The sequence below is a fragment of the Cetorhinus maximus genome, chromosome 20, assembly GCF_964194155.1.
Source record: "Cetorhinus maximus chromosome 20, sCetMax3.hap1.1, whole genome shotgun sequence".
Classification (NCBI taxonomy): domain Eukaryota; kingdom Metazoa; phylum Chordata; class Chondrichthyes; order Lamniformes; family Cetorhinidae; genus Cetorhinus; species Cetorhinus maximus.
The window spans coordinates 3,653,454-3,668,051 of NC_135898.1; the positions used below are offsets into that span (position 1 = coordinate 3,653,454).

The window sequence follows — 14,598 nt, forward strand, 5'->3', positions numbered from 1 at the left end:
CTGGTCAGGCGGGTACTGACCTTTATTTATTACCGTTTGGACGAGGCCAGCCAGGCTGAGCGAGCCAGAGGCTTTGCAGTGATTTCTGGGTTCCCTGTGTCCAGGGTGCAATCGATTGCACACATGTAGTTATCAAGGCGCCAGCGGGTTAGCACCTCTCCACCACAGTGAGGAGAACACTGAGGGTGTGGAGCCAGACCTCAGTAACCTCCAGGGAGGCAGGGACACCAGGGACGCCTTGATCCAACACTCCTTCAGTAGGCTACCAAAGATCAGCTTCAAACACGTGCCAGGGCTGCCTCCTCCATCCCGGGTGTCTGAAAGGACCCTTTCATTTGAACATAAAGAACCCTCAGTGCCTGTGCAATAAAGTTCAGAGCCACTTATGTCCAGCATTACACACTGGCGTTCCCCACACCAATAAAATAAAAAGGTGAAGCTTACTCAGGACATGATGACAAAACCAGATTTATCTCATTTTGACAAGTACAGACTATTTACGTCAACCTCTCTGGTCTTAAGTCCCAGACCAGTATATATTAACTAAGCACAAATGAATATAAACTCACCCGTGACCTGTCCCTCTGGTGCTCATGGTGCCTTTAACTTACGCTTGCAGTGTCCGCCTCGAACTGGGAGAGCAGCAGCAGGTTGGGTGGGCCTATGCCTGTACCTGTCCTCTCAGCTTGGTTATGGCTCGTCTTCTCCTGAGAGATCAGAGGAGCATCGATTAGTCCGCTCTGTACCTGCAGCACCATTGCAGCCTGGCCAACCCCAGCTGAGGAACACCTCGCAGGGCATATCTGAGTCGTGGCCCTCGAGCTGCAAGACACTCAGTCCAAGCAGCCAGGGCTCACCCCCTTGGCCAGCTCCGGCATGATTGACAGTTGGCGCTCAGATTCTAGCACTCCTGAGCTCCACAGGGAAATGGCCACACCTTAACACTTCTGCACACTGACCCATGCCAACTCGGTACTCACCTTTCCTGAGCGCAGCAGGTCATTGAAGAGCTTCCGGTATTGCACCCGTGTGCACTGCACCGGGTCATGGCCTCTCACCCGGGCTGCCACCTCCTCCCATGCCCTCTTAGCGAGGTGTGATGGCCTCCTCCTCCCAGCCCTGGGGAATGGCAGCCACCTCCTCCAGGAGGATGGTGAGGCACTCATCGGAAAAGCAGGGGGAGGCTGAGTGCCCACCCGACTTGCCCTCCTGCCTGGCGTTTGCAGCCGCACTCGAGTGCATCGTCCGAGCGGCAGCCAGAGGTCCTTCCCTGGCAGCCTTTCTGGGGCTGCCTGGGCCGTTTGGCATACCGGCCGCCCGGTCACTATTGGAGCCGGTGGCTATCAGGCCCCCACCCCCCGCTCCGGCCCTTCCTGGCCAGTGAGGAGCTGCGTTTCACGCTGGGCAGGCCTTAAGCGGTGTGAGATCGCGGCCGGCTCCGATCGCCGGGGGTGGGTGGTTTTTGTGGCCGCTCCCAGGCCTGCCCGCTGTGCTCGCCCAACGAGGGCAAAATCCAGCCCTGTGAGGCTGGCTGAATCAGGTGGGATGTCAGGCTTCACTCTCCCCCCAGAGCCCCCTGTCAGCCAAACCAATCCAGGAGGTGGGGGAGGGTCAGGTTGAAATGACTCCAGGGAGATTGACCAACTGGGACTTTCCTCAGGGCTGTTGTAAACCTCACTGAGGGTGCAGCACAGAAAGGACATGGACACGGGGAAGTGGGTGTTTCCCCCAGGTTTGCAGGATTTGGATCGGGTAAATAATTAGGAACCTTCTGCTGGTGGGAGGGTCAGTAACCAGAGGAGACAGAGTGAAGACCCAGATGAGTAGAGGAGGAGACTTTATTTTCTACACACAGCGAGTTGTTGTGATCTGGAAGGCGCTGCCTGAAAGGGCGGTGGAAGCACATTCAATAATAACTTTCAAAAGGGAGTTGGGTAAATACTTGAAAAGGGGAAAGAAAGACTGAATAGTGGGAAGCGGGACTAACTGGGGTAACTCTTTCAAAAAGCTGCCACAGGTGGGTGCGATGGGCTGAATGGCCTCCCTCTCTGCTGCATGATTTTATTGCTGTCGGTAATTTGGTGTCAGTGACAGCTTCTCTCTCTCTCTTCCTTGGCAGAAATGGAGAAAGGTTTGGGTTTTGCTCTACAGTGAGAGCACTTGCTCCGTTGCCCGCCTGGAGTATTTCGAGTTCAAGGAGGCCACCAGCATGACAGAGCGGCAAGGGACCAGGAAAATGGAGAACAAAAAGGTCATCAAGCTCAGCGACTGCATTCGCATCTCCGAGGCCCCCGGCGAGAGCTGCCCCACCGAATGCCGGTCGTTTCATTTGGAAACAATTGAAAAGCTGTTTGTCTTCGCGGTCGAGTCGCCAGAGTATGAAGATTGGAGCCGGACCCTGTGTGAATTGGCTTTTCCGGTAAGACCCGCTGCACTTAGACTCACAAAGGTTTGAAAAAAAACAGGAAGCGCTTGCTGGATCTCTCGGCCCTGGTGGGGCCAGGGCTCCGCAGCCCAGTTCTGATGTTCAGTTGCTTTCCTGTCTCCTTAAGGTGAATTCAGGCCATTATAGCTGGCTGTAAACCGAGTGGTCATTCAGAGTGCAATTGTAACAGCTTGAAAATCTCATGCTGCGGCTTGGTGGTCTAACTATTTCTGAATCTTTGAAAAAGTGAATGCCACTGGGAAATGTGCCAGATGTGACAACTCAAACACGTGAGCGGATAGTTAACATCTCAGGGCATTTTACTGTGACGAAGGCACTACGTAATTGAAGTTGTTGTTGATATAGATCATGGGGTAGATTTACCTTTGTCTCCCACCATTGGAGTGAGGATATAAGACAGCCTGGGCCACAGACTGGCTCACAGCTAAATATTACCACTGTCGGAATAATTCAAGGCTAAGAGGTGGAAATGACAGCACTCCTACTCCTGAGGGCAGAATATTGCGCCGATGGGATATGACTGTCCCGCCAAAGTCAATGGACCTCTGAACGGTTTGCCGCATGTTACAGGCCTGGCCCTGCCACAATGGGGCCATAAAAATCTGCCCTGAGATTGTGCATTGTTACCCTGCCTAGTGCGATCGAGCGACGTGCCAAAGCCACCTCAGTGAGCTAAGCTTGTGTCAGGCGTAAACAGATTCAGCATGTGGTAACTTGGGCTGTGGGACCTGATAGCAGTGAGACATTATCTGGAGCCATTCAGCTCATTGAGTCTGCCTCACCATTGTGTTACTTGACAGTTCCTGTCCTGTCCCAAACTGAAATCAATTTTTGTTAAACAGCTCGACTAATTCTGTATCCATGTCCTGTATTCATGAGGCAGTACATTGCAAATGCCACTGGCCTTTGTACGAACATTGTGCACATACCTTTGACTGGTCCTGTTCCCATTCCAAAATTCTGGCCCTTCATATTGGACTCAACTGCTCGAGTGAGGAATCTCTCCCCCGCTACCTTGTCAATTCTCGTTCTTCTAAACACTGCAATCTGGTCAACTTTTAACTTCTTCATTTTGAAAGATACACTTCAGCAGCACACAGACCATTCAAAACCCAGGCGCCTGGTGATTCAACAACCTGTATTTATACACCAACTTTCACAGAGGTAACTACCCCAAGGTGCTTACAAGAATTATCAAACAAAGCTTGACAGTGTGGAGACGTTAGGACAGATAACCAAAAGCATGGTCTAAGAAGTAGGATTCATGGGGCATCTTAAAATGAAGAGTGAGAGGCAGAGAGGTTTAGGGAGGGGATTCCAGAGCTCAGGGCCCAGGCAGAGAAGGCAGTATGGCCACCAATGGTGGGGAGATGGAAATCAGGGCATGTGCAAGAGGCTGGAATTGAAAAAGTGCAGAGACCTCGGAGGGTTGTGGGGCTGAAGGATGTTACAGAGGTTACAGGAGGAGTGAGGGCGTGAGGGCTTTGGGAGCAAGGATGAGAATTTTAAAACCGAGGCGTTGTCATACCTTGCTGGACACTCTCAAAGGAGGTTGTCGGGAGCACTGCAGCACTGCGTTTCTGCCACCAGAAATCTCTCAGTGAAAAATCCAACAATAATAAACATTCCCCAAATTCTGCGTCTTTCCGATGTACCTTAAAACTCCCGGCCTCTTTTAGTGGAACGATAACAGCGTGGATCTGGCAGCAAAGTGCAAACTTTCTCCACGCTCTCCTGTAAAAGATGTGCAAACATAATTTGTGAAAGTCTTGCATGAAGCGTTTGCCTGTGACATCTCACTGTCAAACACCTGAGTTATTAAGTTAACTATTTATGAAAAAAAAAGCATAGGCAAAGAAAACCAATAATTTCACGTTGGGTTTTGCTGACCTGGATCTCAAGATTTACAAGCAGTTACCATTGCCCTCTGACCTCAGCTATTAGCAAGTTTATGATTAGTCGGATTTACTTATCTAAATCAGCTTTGAGCTGTACAGCCGTGTCCTTAAAGGGACAAGCCAGCAGCTAAATATCATAATCATCAGTGAGCAAATCCATGGGGTGTCAGATAATTATATCTACAAGTAGCACAGAGCTTAGACACAAAATATAAGCAGCAGTTTTGAAGTGCTTGTCACAATGGAAATATGAAAAGAATAGAGTCTAATTATAAATCAGTGAGATCGAGTTGTGAAATGGCAGCTATCGTTTTCATTAGAAAATTAACTATCATTAGAAGGTTCACTCGACTCATTCCTGGGATGAAGGGCTTATCTCATGAAGAAAGGTTGGGCAGGTTGGGCCCATACTCACGAGAGTCCAGAAGTGAGAAGTGATCTTACTGAAACATTTAAGATCCTGTGGGGACGTGACAGGATGGACAGTGGGAGGATGTTTCCTCTTGTAGGGGAATCTAAAATTGGGGACACCGTTTCAGAATAAGAGGTCTATCATTTAAGGCTGAGATGAGGTGAATTTTCTTTCTCTCAAAGGGTTGTTAGCCTGTGGAATTCTCTTGCCCAGAACGCAGTGGAGGCTGGGTCATTGAATTTATTCAAGGCTGAGTTAGATTTTTGATAGACATGGGAGTCAGGGGTTACGGGGGGGGGGGCGGGGGCAGACAGGGAAGTGGAGTTGAGACAACAACCATCAGCCATTGAAGGATGGAGCAGGCTCGAAGGGCTGAATGGCCTCCTGCTCCTAAGTTCTATGTTGTTATGTTCAGGCCTGCGCTCCTCTTGAGCATTGGTTTCCAGTATCAGTGAAACAACATGAAGGAATGGAGGGAAGAGACAAAGACCGAGGTAAAAGGGGGAACAGACCGGAACAGAAGAGAGAGCTAGAGTGCATGAAGAATTGATTGGAAGCTTCCCTTGGTTGCAGTATTTTGCTGATATTAATTCTTTTTCCAGATGAATTGGGGTGACTGGCCAACACTTAGTAAGAGCAATGGTAAGCAGTGGTCAAAGAAGGGAAAAAACAACGCGGTGGCAATGGAGGAGAACGCACTATACGGCACTCGAATGGCAGGTAAAGGGCAATGCTCATCCAGTTTCCCATACATTGTTCATGTGCGTTCCTGTGAAAGAGTTCAATAAAGTCGATACGGGGAAGATGTTTGCACTTCTGCAGGAGTCCAAAACTAGGGGCTCAGAAACATATCGAGTCTGCAATAAAATCCAAGCAGAATTCAGGAGAAACTTCAGAACCCACTAACAATGAGAGTCTGCGATGAAGGTGCACAGGCAGCCATCCCAAGATCAAAGGTCATGCATTCCTATTGCACCTTCCACATCAGGATGTCCCAAAGCGTTTTACAGCCGATTCAGTCCTTTGAAGTGTAGTCACTGTTATAATGTAGGAAACGCGGCAGCCAATTTGCACACAGCAAGATCCTACAAGCAGCAATGTGATCAAGATGAGCTGGTTTGTTTTGGTGATGTTGATGGAGGGATAAATGTTGTGTAAGACAATGGGGGCAGCTCCCCTGCCTTTCTTCAGAATAGAGAGCAGCCGTGTCCCAACAGGGCCTGAGAAAAAAAAATCAATTGCTCGTGTATAAGGCCTCATGATTCATGGCACAGAAACCAAAGTGACAGCTACAACTGTGTAGGGCATTGGTGGGACTGCACTGAGAGTGCTGTATCCAGTTTTGGTCTCCTGATTTAAGAGGCATTATACTTGCATTGGATGCAGTTCACAGAATGTTGACTAGGTTGATTCCTGTGATGAAGAATGGAGAGGTGATCTTTCTGAAACATATAAGATCCTGAGGGGGCTTGAGGGGGTGGACACTGAGAAGATGTTTCCCCTCATGGTGGAATCCAGGACTTGCGGGCACAGCTTTAGAATAAATGGTCTCCCATTTAAAACAGAGACGAGGAGGAATTTCCTCTCTCAGAGGGTCGTTAGTCTTTGGAATTCTCTCCTCCCAGAGAGCAATGGAGGCTGGGTCAATGAATAAATCCAAGAACAAAAACAAAGATACCTGGAAAAACTCAGCAGGTCTGACAGCATCTGCGGAGAGGGATACAGTTGACGTTTTGAGTCCGTATGACCCTTCATCAGAACGAAGACATATTGAAATGAGATGAAATATAAGCTGGTAGAAGGGGGTGGGATAGGAGAGCTTGATAGGGGGCCAGTGATAGGTGGAGACCAAGAAGAGACTGCCAAAGATGTCATAGATAAAAGGACAAAGGGGTGTTGACGGTGGTGATATTATCTAAGGAATGTGCTAATGGAGACATTAAGGGTAGAAAGCAGGACAAGCTAGTAGCAGATGGCCCTAGTGTGGATGGGGTGGGGGGAAGGGATCTAAATGGGCTAAAAGGTGGAGATGAAACAAAAGATCGAAATAAATTTAAAAATAGGAGGGAAAAGAAAAAAATATAGTGTAAAAAAAAATTATAAATTATTGGAAAAGGGGGGATCGGAAAGGGGGTGGGGATGGAGGAGAGAGTTCATGATCTGAAGTTGTTGAACTCAATATTCAGTTTGGAAGGCTGTAAAGTGCCTAGTCGGAAGATGAGGTGCTGTTCCTCCAGTTTGCGTTGAGCTTCACTGGAACATTACAGCAGGCCAAGGACGGACATGTGGGCATGAGAGCAGGGTGGAGTGTTGAAATGGCAAGCGACAGGGAGGTCTGGGTAATGCTTGCGGACAGACCGAAGGTGTTCCGCAAAGCGGTCACCCAGTCTGCGTTTGGTCTCTCCAATGTAGAGGAGACCGCATTGGGAGCAGCGAATGCAGTAGACCAAATTGAGGGAAGTGCAAGTGAATAAATCCAAGGTTGAGTTAGACAGATATTGATTGACAAGGGAGTCAAGGGTTATGGGGGGTGGGGAGCAGGCAGGAAAATGGAGTTAAGGCCACAACCAGACCAGCCATGATCTTGTCGAATAGCTGAGCAGGTTCAAGGGGCCAAGTAGCCTAGTCCTGGTTCAATTTCTTATGTGGCCAGAGCTTATATTCATGGCAAGGGGAGGACCTGAAATGTGGGTGGGGGGGAGAGCAAATAACTTCAAAAGAAATGGAGCCAGCAAAAAACCAAATGGCTGAGTAGCATAGGAAGCAAAGCAATTTCGTTCTTCATAGAAAGCCATGGTTTGAACTCTCATGGGTTGATTGTTTTTTTACGGCTTGTGGTCAACCTTTGAAGAGAAGCATCAGAAGGAAAGGAGAGACAGCTCCTAACAGGTCAGAACAGAATCTTCAAATTAGAGCCAGGCTGTTACCAGGTGATTTCAGGAAGTGCTCATTCACTCAAAGGGTAGTAGGAATCTAGAACTCCCTCCCTGCATTGATGCTGGGGTCAGGCGGGGGTTTGGGAGGGTGTGGGGGTCAACTGAAAGCTTCAAAGCTCAGATTAATGTATTTTTGTTTGGTAAGCGAGTTAGGGGCTATCGTTCCATGGCGGTAAATGGAGTTAAGATACAGACCCAACATTGGAATGTAGGAATAGGAGGAGTCCATTCAGCCCATCGAGCCTGCTCCGCCATTCAATACGACCATGGCTGATTGAACCCTTCAATGCCTTTTACCCACACTATCCCCAGAACCCTTTACGTTATTGTTATTCAGAAATCTGTCAATCTCCACCTTAAACATGCTCAGTGACTGAGCTTCCACGGCCTCTAGGGTAGAGAATTCCAAAGATTCACTACCCCCTGATTAAAGAAATTTGTCCCCTTGTTCTGCAGTTAAGACTCAAATGAAGTTTAAAAGTTTTCTTCTCCAGCAGTGAGCAATTGGACCCCAGTCTCCGTGTCAGCAGGGCCATCATGGTTCATTTTATTTCCCTGGGTGAGGCAGAAGAATATTGAACCAAGGAGATGAGCTGTGGTCTCAGTGGGTAGCATTCTCACCCTAAAAATCAGAAGGACATGGACTCAAACCCTGCTCCAGAGAGTCAAGCACCTAACCCAATCCCAGTGCCGCATTGAAGGAGGATTGCAGTGTCGGAGATGCTGTCTCTTGGATGAGACGTTAAACCGATGCCTCGTCACCCTCTCAAGGGGCTGTAGAAGATGCTGTGGCTGCGAGTGGAAGACAAACAGAGGAGCTCTTCCCATGCCTTGGCCACGGTTAATCCCTCAACCCCAACATCATTAAAAAGAAAACAGATTATCTGGGTCATTATCACTGCGCTGTTTGTGAGAGTTTGCTATTTGCAAACTGGCTGCCGCATTTCCTACATTCACAACAGTGACTACACTTCTCTGAGGCAAGCTGAGGTCATTAAATGTGCTGTCTAAATGCATTTCTTTCAAGTTGTCCTTTATTTAAAATCCACTTTCTGTAAAGTGGTTTCTTTAAAAAGTTAGTGAAAAGATGCTCCCACAACTGTCACGTGACCATACCACTAGCCCCAAAGCTTTCAGACTGAACAGAGGAACTGACTCATTGTAGAGTGGAAATTGTTTGTCACCATGTTCAGTTAAATACAGATGCAAAGTGCCGGTGTTGTTCTTAACATGCTGCTCTGACGCCATTTTAATAGAATGTTTAGTAGTAGGACGGTTACAGCACAGTGGGAGGCCACTCGGCCCTTCATCACGCTGGTGTCAGCTCTCTGCAAGGGCAATTTGGCTAACCCCGCCCATTCCCACAGCACTGCAAATGGTTTCAACTTCAGCGGCTCATCCAGTTCCCTTGTGACAGCCCCGGTTAAGTTTGCCCCCACTGGTATGCTGCTGCAATACCGACCCCCGGCCACTGACTAAAGATTGACATCCTGGAGCTCTGATAGTCAGAGTCTGTCCCCCACAGGGCCGGGAATGCTCCTCGCTTTCCCCTTAGCCAGAGTGCAGGGCTCACTCTTTTCTCTCCGGCCTCCAAAAATGCCTGATGTTTTTGCCTCAATTGGAGTTGTGATCTTTGTGACACTGGGGGAATCTGACGTGTGAGATGTTTGTTCCCTCCTCCGTTCTATTCTCCCCTCAGAGAATGGCGGAGGACACCCCACATACACTGTCAGATCAACCTCCTGGATCGTCAGGGGAGCCAGTCTAAGTGTGAGCTTCACTCACTCACTGACCACGGTGTGGTAACTTTGCACTTACGTTACTGGACCAGCATTCTCGAGCCTGAGGATGCAAAATCCTATGGGATGGCAGTTTATATTTCACACCAACAGCTTGAGAATTTTAAATTCCCATTTAAAAATCTAGAGATTAAAGACCATGAAAATATTGGATTGCCATAAAAATACAGCTGGTTCATTGTTGGCCTTCAGGGAAGGAGAGGTAACTTTCTTAAAAATATAAAAACAAAAAACTGCGGATGCTGGAAATCCAAAACAAAAACAGAAATACCTGGAAAAAACTCAGCAGGTCCGGCAGCATCGGCGGAGAAGAGCAAAGTTGACGTTTCGAGTCCTCATGACCCTTCAACAGAACTAAGTAAAAATAGGAAAGGGGTGAAATATAAGCTGGTTTAAGGGGGGGTGGGGGTGGTTGTTGGGACAAGCAAGCAGTGATAGGAGGAGATAACCAAAAGATGTCACAGACAAAAGAACAAAAAGGTGTTGAAGGTGGTGATATTATCTAAAAGAATGTGCTAATTATGAGTGGAGAGCAGGACAAGCAAGGTAGCTCTAGTGGGGGTGAGGTGAAATAAACCATGGGTGGAATACATTTAAAAATAATGGAAATAGGTGGGAAAAAAAATCTATATAAATTATTGGAAAAAACAAAAAGGAGGGGGAAGAAACGGAAAGGGGGTGGGGATGGAGGAGGGAGTTCAAGATCTAAAATTGTTGAACTCAATATTCAGTCCGGAAGGCTGTAAAGTGCCTAGTCGGAAGATGAGGTGCTGTTCCTCCAGTTTGAGTTGAGCTTCACTGGAACAATGCAGCAGGCCAAGGACAGACATGTGGGCATGAGAGCAGGGTGGAGTGTTGAAATGGCAAGCGACAGGGAGGTCTGGGTAATGCTTGTGGACAGACCGAAGGTGTTCTGCAAAGCGGTCACCCAGTCTGCATTTGGTCTCTCCAATGTAGAGGAAACCGCATTTGGAGCAACAAATGCAGTAGGCTAAGTTGAGGGAAGTGCAAGTGAAATGCTGCTTCACTTGAAAGGAGTGTTTGGGCCCTTGGACGGTGAGGAGAGAGGAAGTGAAGGGGCAGGTGTTGCATATTCTGCGTTCGCATGGGGAGGTGCCATAGGAGGGGGTTGAGGAGTAGGGTGTCCCGGAGGGAACGATCCCTATGGAATGCCGTCAGGGGGAGTGAAGGGGGGTAACTTTCTTACCCTGGTGTGGGCCTCCATGTGACTCCAGCCCCACACCAACGTGGCTGGTTGAACTGACTTCTCATGTGGCCTATCAAGACACTCAGTAGCCTCCAACCTGCTATCTGGCTTCAGTAAAAGCCCCTCTGCACCACATGAATTCATGGTCTCTTCCTGTGTCCTAATGGCCCCTTCCATACTGAGGATGGCAAGACATGATGTCCTTGCTTGCAACGCCCCTATCCTGGGATTGAATCAAACCACACACTCTCTTGGCAGCCTTTCCTTCCTCTCGCTCACAGAAGACCCACCTGAAGACTGTGAACACCCCTCCTCCCTAAGGCAAACCCCAGGAACAAATCAGAGAGAACAAGTGTGAGTCAGGCCCTTGCCTGGCTGTGGTCTCCTGTCTACTTGTCCTACTTGATGTCGTCTGCTACCAAAAAAACACATAACCTCAGCCCAGTTCAGAGATGAATAGGAGTGAGAGATAGGCATCAGTTCTGTTCTCTGTCTGACAATCTAGTGAGTCTTTCATACGTTCCTGCGCAGTTTTTCCAACATGATAAGAGTGACAGTGCTGGGTGATCGAGCGACAGTGTGTGGGATGTAAGAAACTTTCTCGGTGTGTTTTACGGGAAACCTCCACCAATCTGAGAAACGGACTGTGGACGTGCGGGTGGATTCTGTCGTTCTTGCTGCCAAGTAGCTCCCTCAGAGTCCGTCAAGCCAACTTAGCACATCCAATCGGACGGAATGGGACCGGAACCTGGGTACGACACCTGGGTCTGCATTGTTAGACCATCTCCCAGTGTCCAGATATAGTGCAAAACGTAATGGGGCCTGCGCTCGGGTTGCTGACCAATGTCCAGTGAACCCACTCCCCACTAGTGGAGAGTGGGGGTGGGGGTGGGGGGGTGCGGGATGGGGAGGGTGTGACCCCAGGTGAGAGTGTTGCCACTGAGCCGTGGCTGTCCCCTCACTCTGGGGGCATGGCGGTGATTAGGGTTTAGGTGTGGGGACGTCTGCTCAATCTCCCCCAACTCCGGTTCCATTCTACATGAATGCTGGACTTGCTCATTCTTCCTGCCAACTCCCTATGGGCGGGATTTTACGTTCCTGCTGAAGTCAATGGAGTTTGCAATGGCTTTCCGCAATGGGGCTGTAAAATTCCGGCCCGCGGGCTGGATTTTATCGGGTGCCATGGTCTCAGCTAAGCCCACCCACGGAACCGACGGCTTCCCCGCCCACCCCCGCCCCCGGCAGTTCAACCCTGGGAGCAGGGTGTACAGCCAGTCGTGACACAGAGGAGCTGGGACTCAGTGGTAGCTCAGGGGTATTCCCGGGGCCAGGCTGCTGAGGTGGGGTTGGGCTGAGTTTGAGAGGCCAGGAGGGAGTGAAGAGGTGGAAGTATGACCTTGCAGGGAGTGTGTGCCTCCGATGAGCTCAAGCGACTGGCAAAGGAGGCACCCCTCTCTCCCCCCCACGCCCCCCCTTCCTCCTGCCCTCCACCCCCACTGTTGCCCCGGTGTCAGACTGCGCAGCTAAAGCTCCCGGGTGACATGGGCCTCCTCCTGCCGCGGGGTTAATGGCGGCTGGGGCAGGACAAGGCTCTTAAGAAGTGAGCTGCAATAGGATCAAGGGTGGCTGGCCCATCTGATGCCTCCCTCACACCCCTGTAAAATTCCAGACAGCTCGAGGGGCAGCAGGTAGGGTGCTGGGAAAGCCACCCTCTGAATTTTACGAGACCCCCACCCGCCCCAGCCAACCCTGCGCTCCAACCCTCTGGGCAGAGGAGTGTAAAACTCAGACCCCCTGACGTGTCTACAGAAGGCCACAGGGTATCGTGGCTGTGCTGAGACCAGTGGGGCAGAATCTGACCCGCTCATTTCAGAAATGTCTTTCCTTTCAAATGTGACTCCATCTCTCTCAGTGAGAGAATTTTTCTGGAGTTTGCAAAGGGTGGGTCTTAATGTAGAAACAAGTGTGACCCTTTGAAGCTATAAGATTGTGACAGGTGTACTTCGGAGCTGATAACACAAGTACACAAGCAAATACATGCATGCAAATCCGATCTGTGTAAAGCAAACTGTTCATTTTCAATAAAACCTCTTTTTTTTAAAATCTTGAACTCCCACCTCCATCCCCACCCCCTTTCCGTTTCTTCCCCCTCCTTTTTGTTTTTTCCAATAATTTATATAGATTTTTCTTTTTCCACCTATTTCCATTATTTTTAAATGTATTCCACCCATCATTTATCTATACCCTTTATGCCCTTTTAGTCTTATTTCACCCCACCCCCACTAGAGCTATCTGTACCTTGCTTGTCCTGCTCTCCACTCTTAATTAGCACATTCTTTTAGATAATATCACCACCTTCAACACCTCTTTGTTCTTTTGTTCTGTGACATCTTTTGGTTATCTGCTCCTATCACTGCTTGCTTGTCCCAACAACCACCAACAAAACTCAGCATGTCTGGCAGCATCTGCGGAGAGGAGCACAGTTAACGTTTCGAGTCCGAATGACCCTTCAACAGGACTAAGTAAAAATAGAAGAGAGGTGAAATATAAGCTGGTTTAAGGCGGGGGGGTGGGGGGGAACAAGTTGAGCTGGATAGATAGCCCTAGTGGAGTGGGGTGAAGGAATTGAAATAGGCTAAAAGGCAGAGATAAAACAATGGATGGAAATACATTTAAAAATAATGGAAATAGGTGGGAAAAGAAAAACCTATATAAGTTATTGGAAAAAAAAGGGGGGATCGGAAAGGGGGTGGGGATGGAAGAGAGAGTTCATGATCTAAAACTGTTGAACTCAGTATTCAGTCCGGAAGGCTATAAAGTGCCTAGTCGATTTCTGGTGATAAACTGTCCACCAATATCCATTACAAGCCTACCGACTCCCACAGCTACCTCAACTACAGCTCCTCACACCCCGATTCCTGTAAGGACTCCATCCCATTCTCTCAGTTCCTTCGCCTCCATCGCATCTGTTCTGATGATGCCACTTTCAAAAACAGTTCCTCTGACATGTCCTCCTTCTTCCTTAACCGAGGTTTTCCACCCACGGTGGTTGACAGAGCCCTCAACCGTGTCCGGCCCATCTCCCGCGCATCCGCCCTCACACCTTCCTCTCCCTCCCAGAAACATGATAGGGTCCCCTTTGTCCTTACTTATCACCACACCAGCCTCCGCATTCAAAGGATCATCCTCTGCCATTTCCGCCAACTCCAGCATGATGCCACCACCAAACACATCTTCCCTTCACCCCCCCGGCGGCATTCCGCAGGGATCGTTCCCTCCGGGACACCCTGGTCCACTCCTCCATCACCCCCTACACCTCAACCCCCTCCCACCGCACCTTCCCATGCAACCGCAGAAGGTGCAACACCTGCCCCTTCACTTCCCCTCTCTTCACCGTCCAAGGGCCCAAACACTCCTTTCAAGTGAAGCAGCATTTCACGTGCACTTCCCTCAATTTAGTCTACTGCATTCGCTGCTCCCAATGCGGTTTCCTCTACATTGGAGAGACCAAATGCAGACTGGGTGACCGCTTTGCAGAACACCTTCGGTCTGTCCGCAAGCATGACCCAGACCTCCCTGTCGCTTGCCATTTCAACACTCCACCCTGCTCTCATGCCCACATGTCCGTCCTTGGCCTGCTGCAATGTTCCAGTGAAGCTCAACGCAAACTGGAGGAACAGCACCTCATCTTCTGACTAGGCACTTTACAGCCTTCCGGACTGAATATTGAGTTCAACAATTTTAGATCATGAACTCTCTCCTCCATCCCCACCCCCTTTCCGATCCCCCCCCTTTTTTCCAATAATTTATATAGATTTTTCTTTTCCCACCTATTTCCATTATTTTTAAATGTATTTCCATCTATTGTTTTATCTCTACCTTTTAGCCTTTTTTGATTCC

General features: G+C 49.1%; 1 protein-coding gene across 1 annotated transcript in view; it reads left to right on the forward strand.

The window, feature by feature from the left end:
- LOC144694624 (docking protein 2-like) overlaps window positions 1-14,598 on the forward strand; it is a 52,427-nt gene that overhangs the window by 19,262 nt on the left and 18,567 nt on the right. Inside the window, exons 2-3 of the mRNA XM_078565219.1 lie at window positions 2,120-2,419; window positions 5,359-5,476. Of these exons, the coding sequence (XP_078421345.1) occupies window positions 2,120-2,419; window positions 5,359-5,476 (418 nt within the window). The remainder of the gene's footprint in view (window positions 1-2,119; window positions 2,420-5,358; window positions 5,477-14,598) is intronic.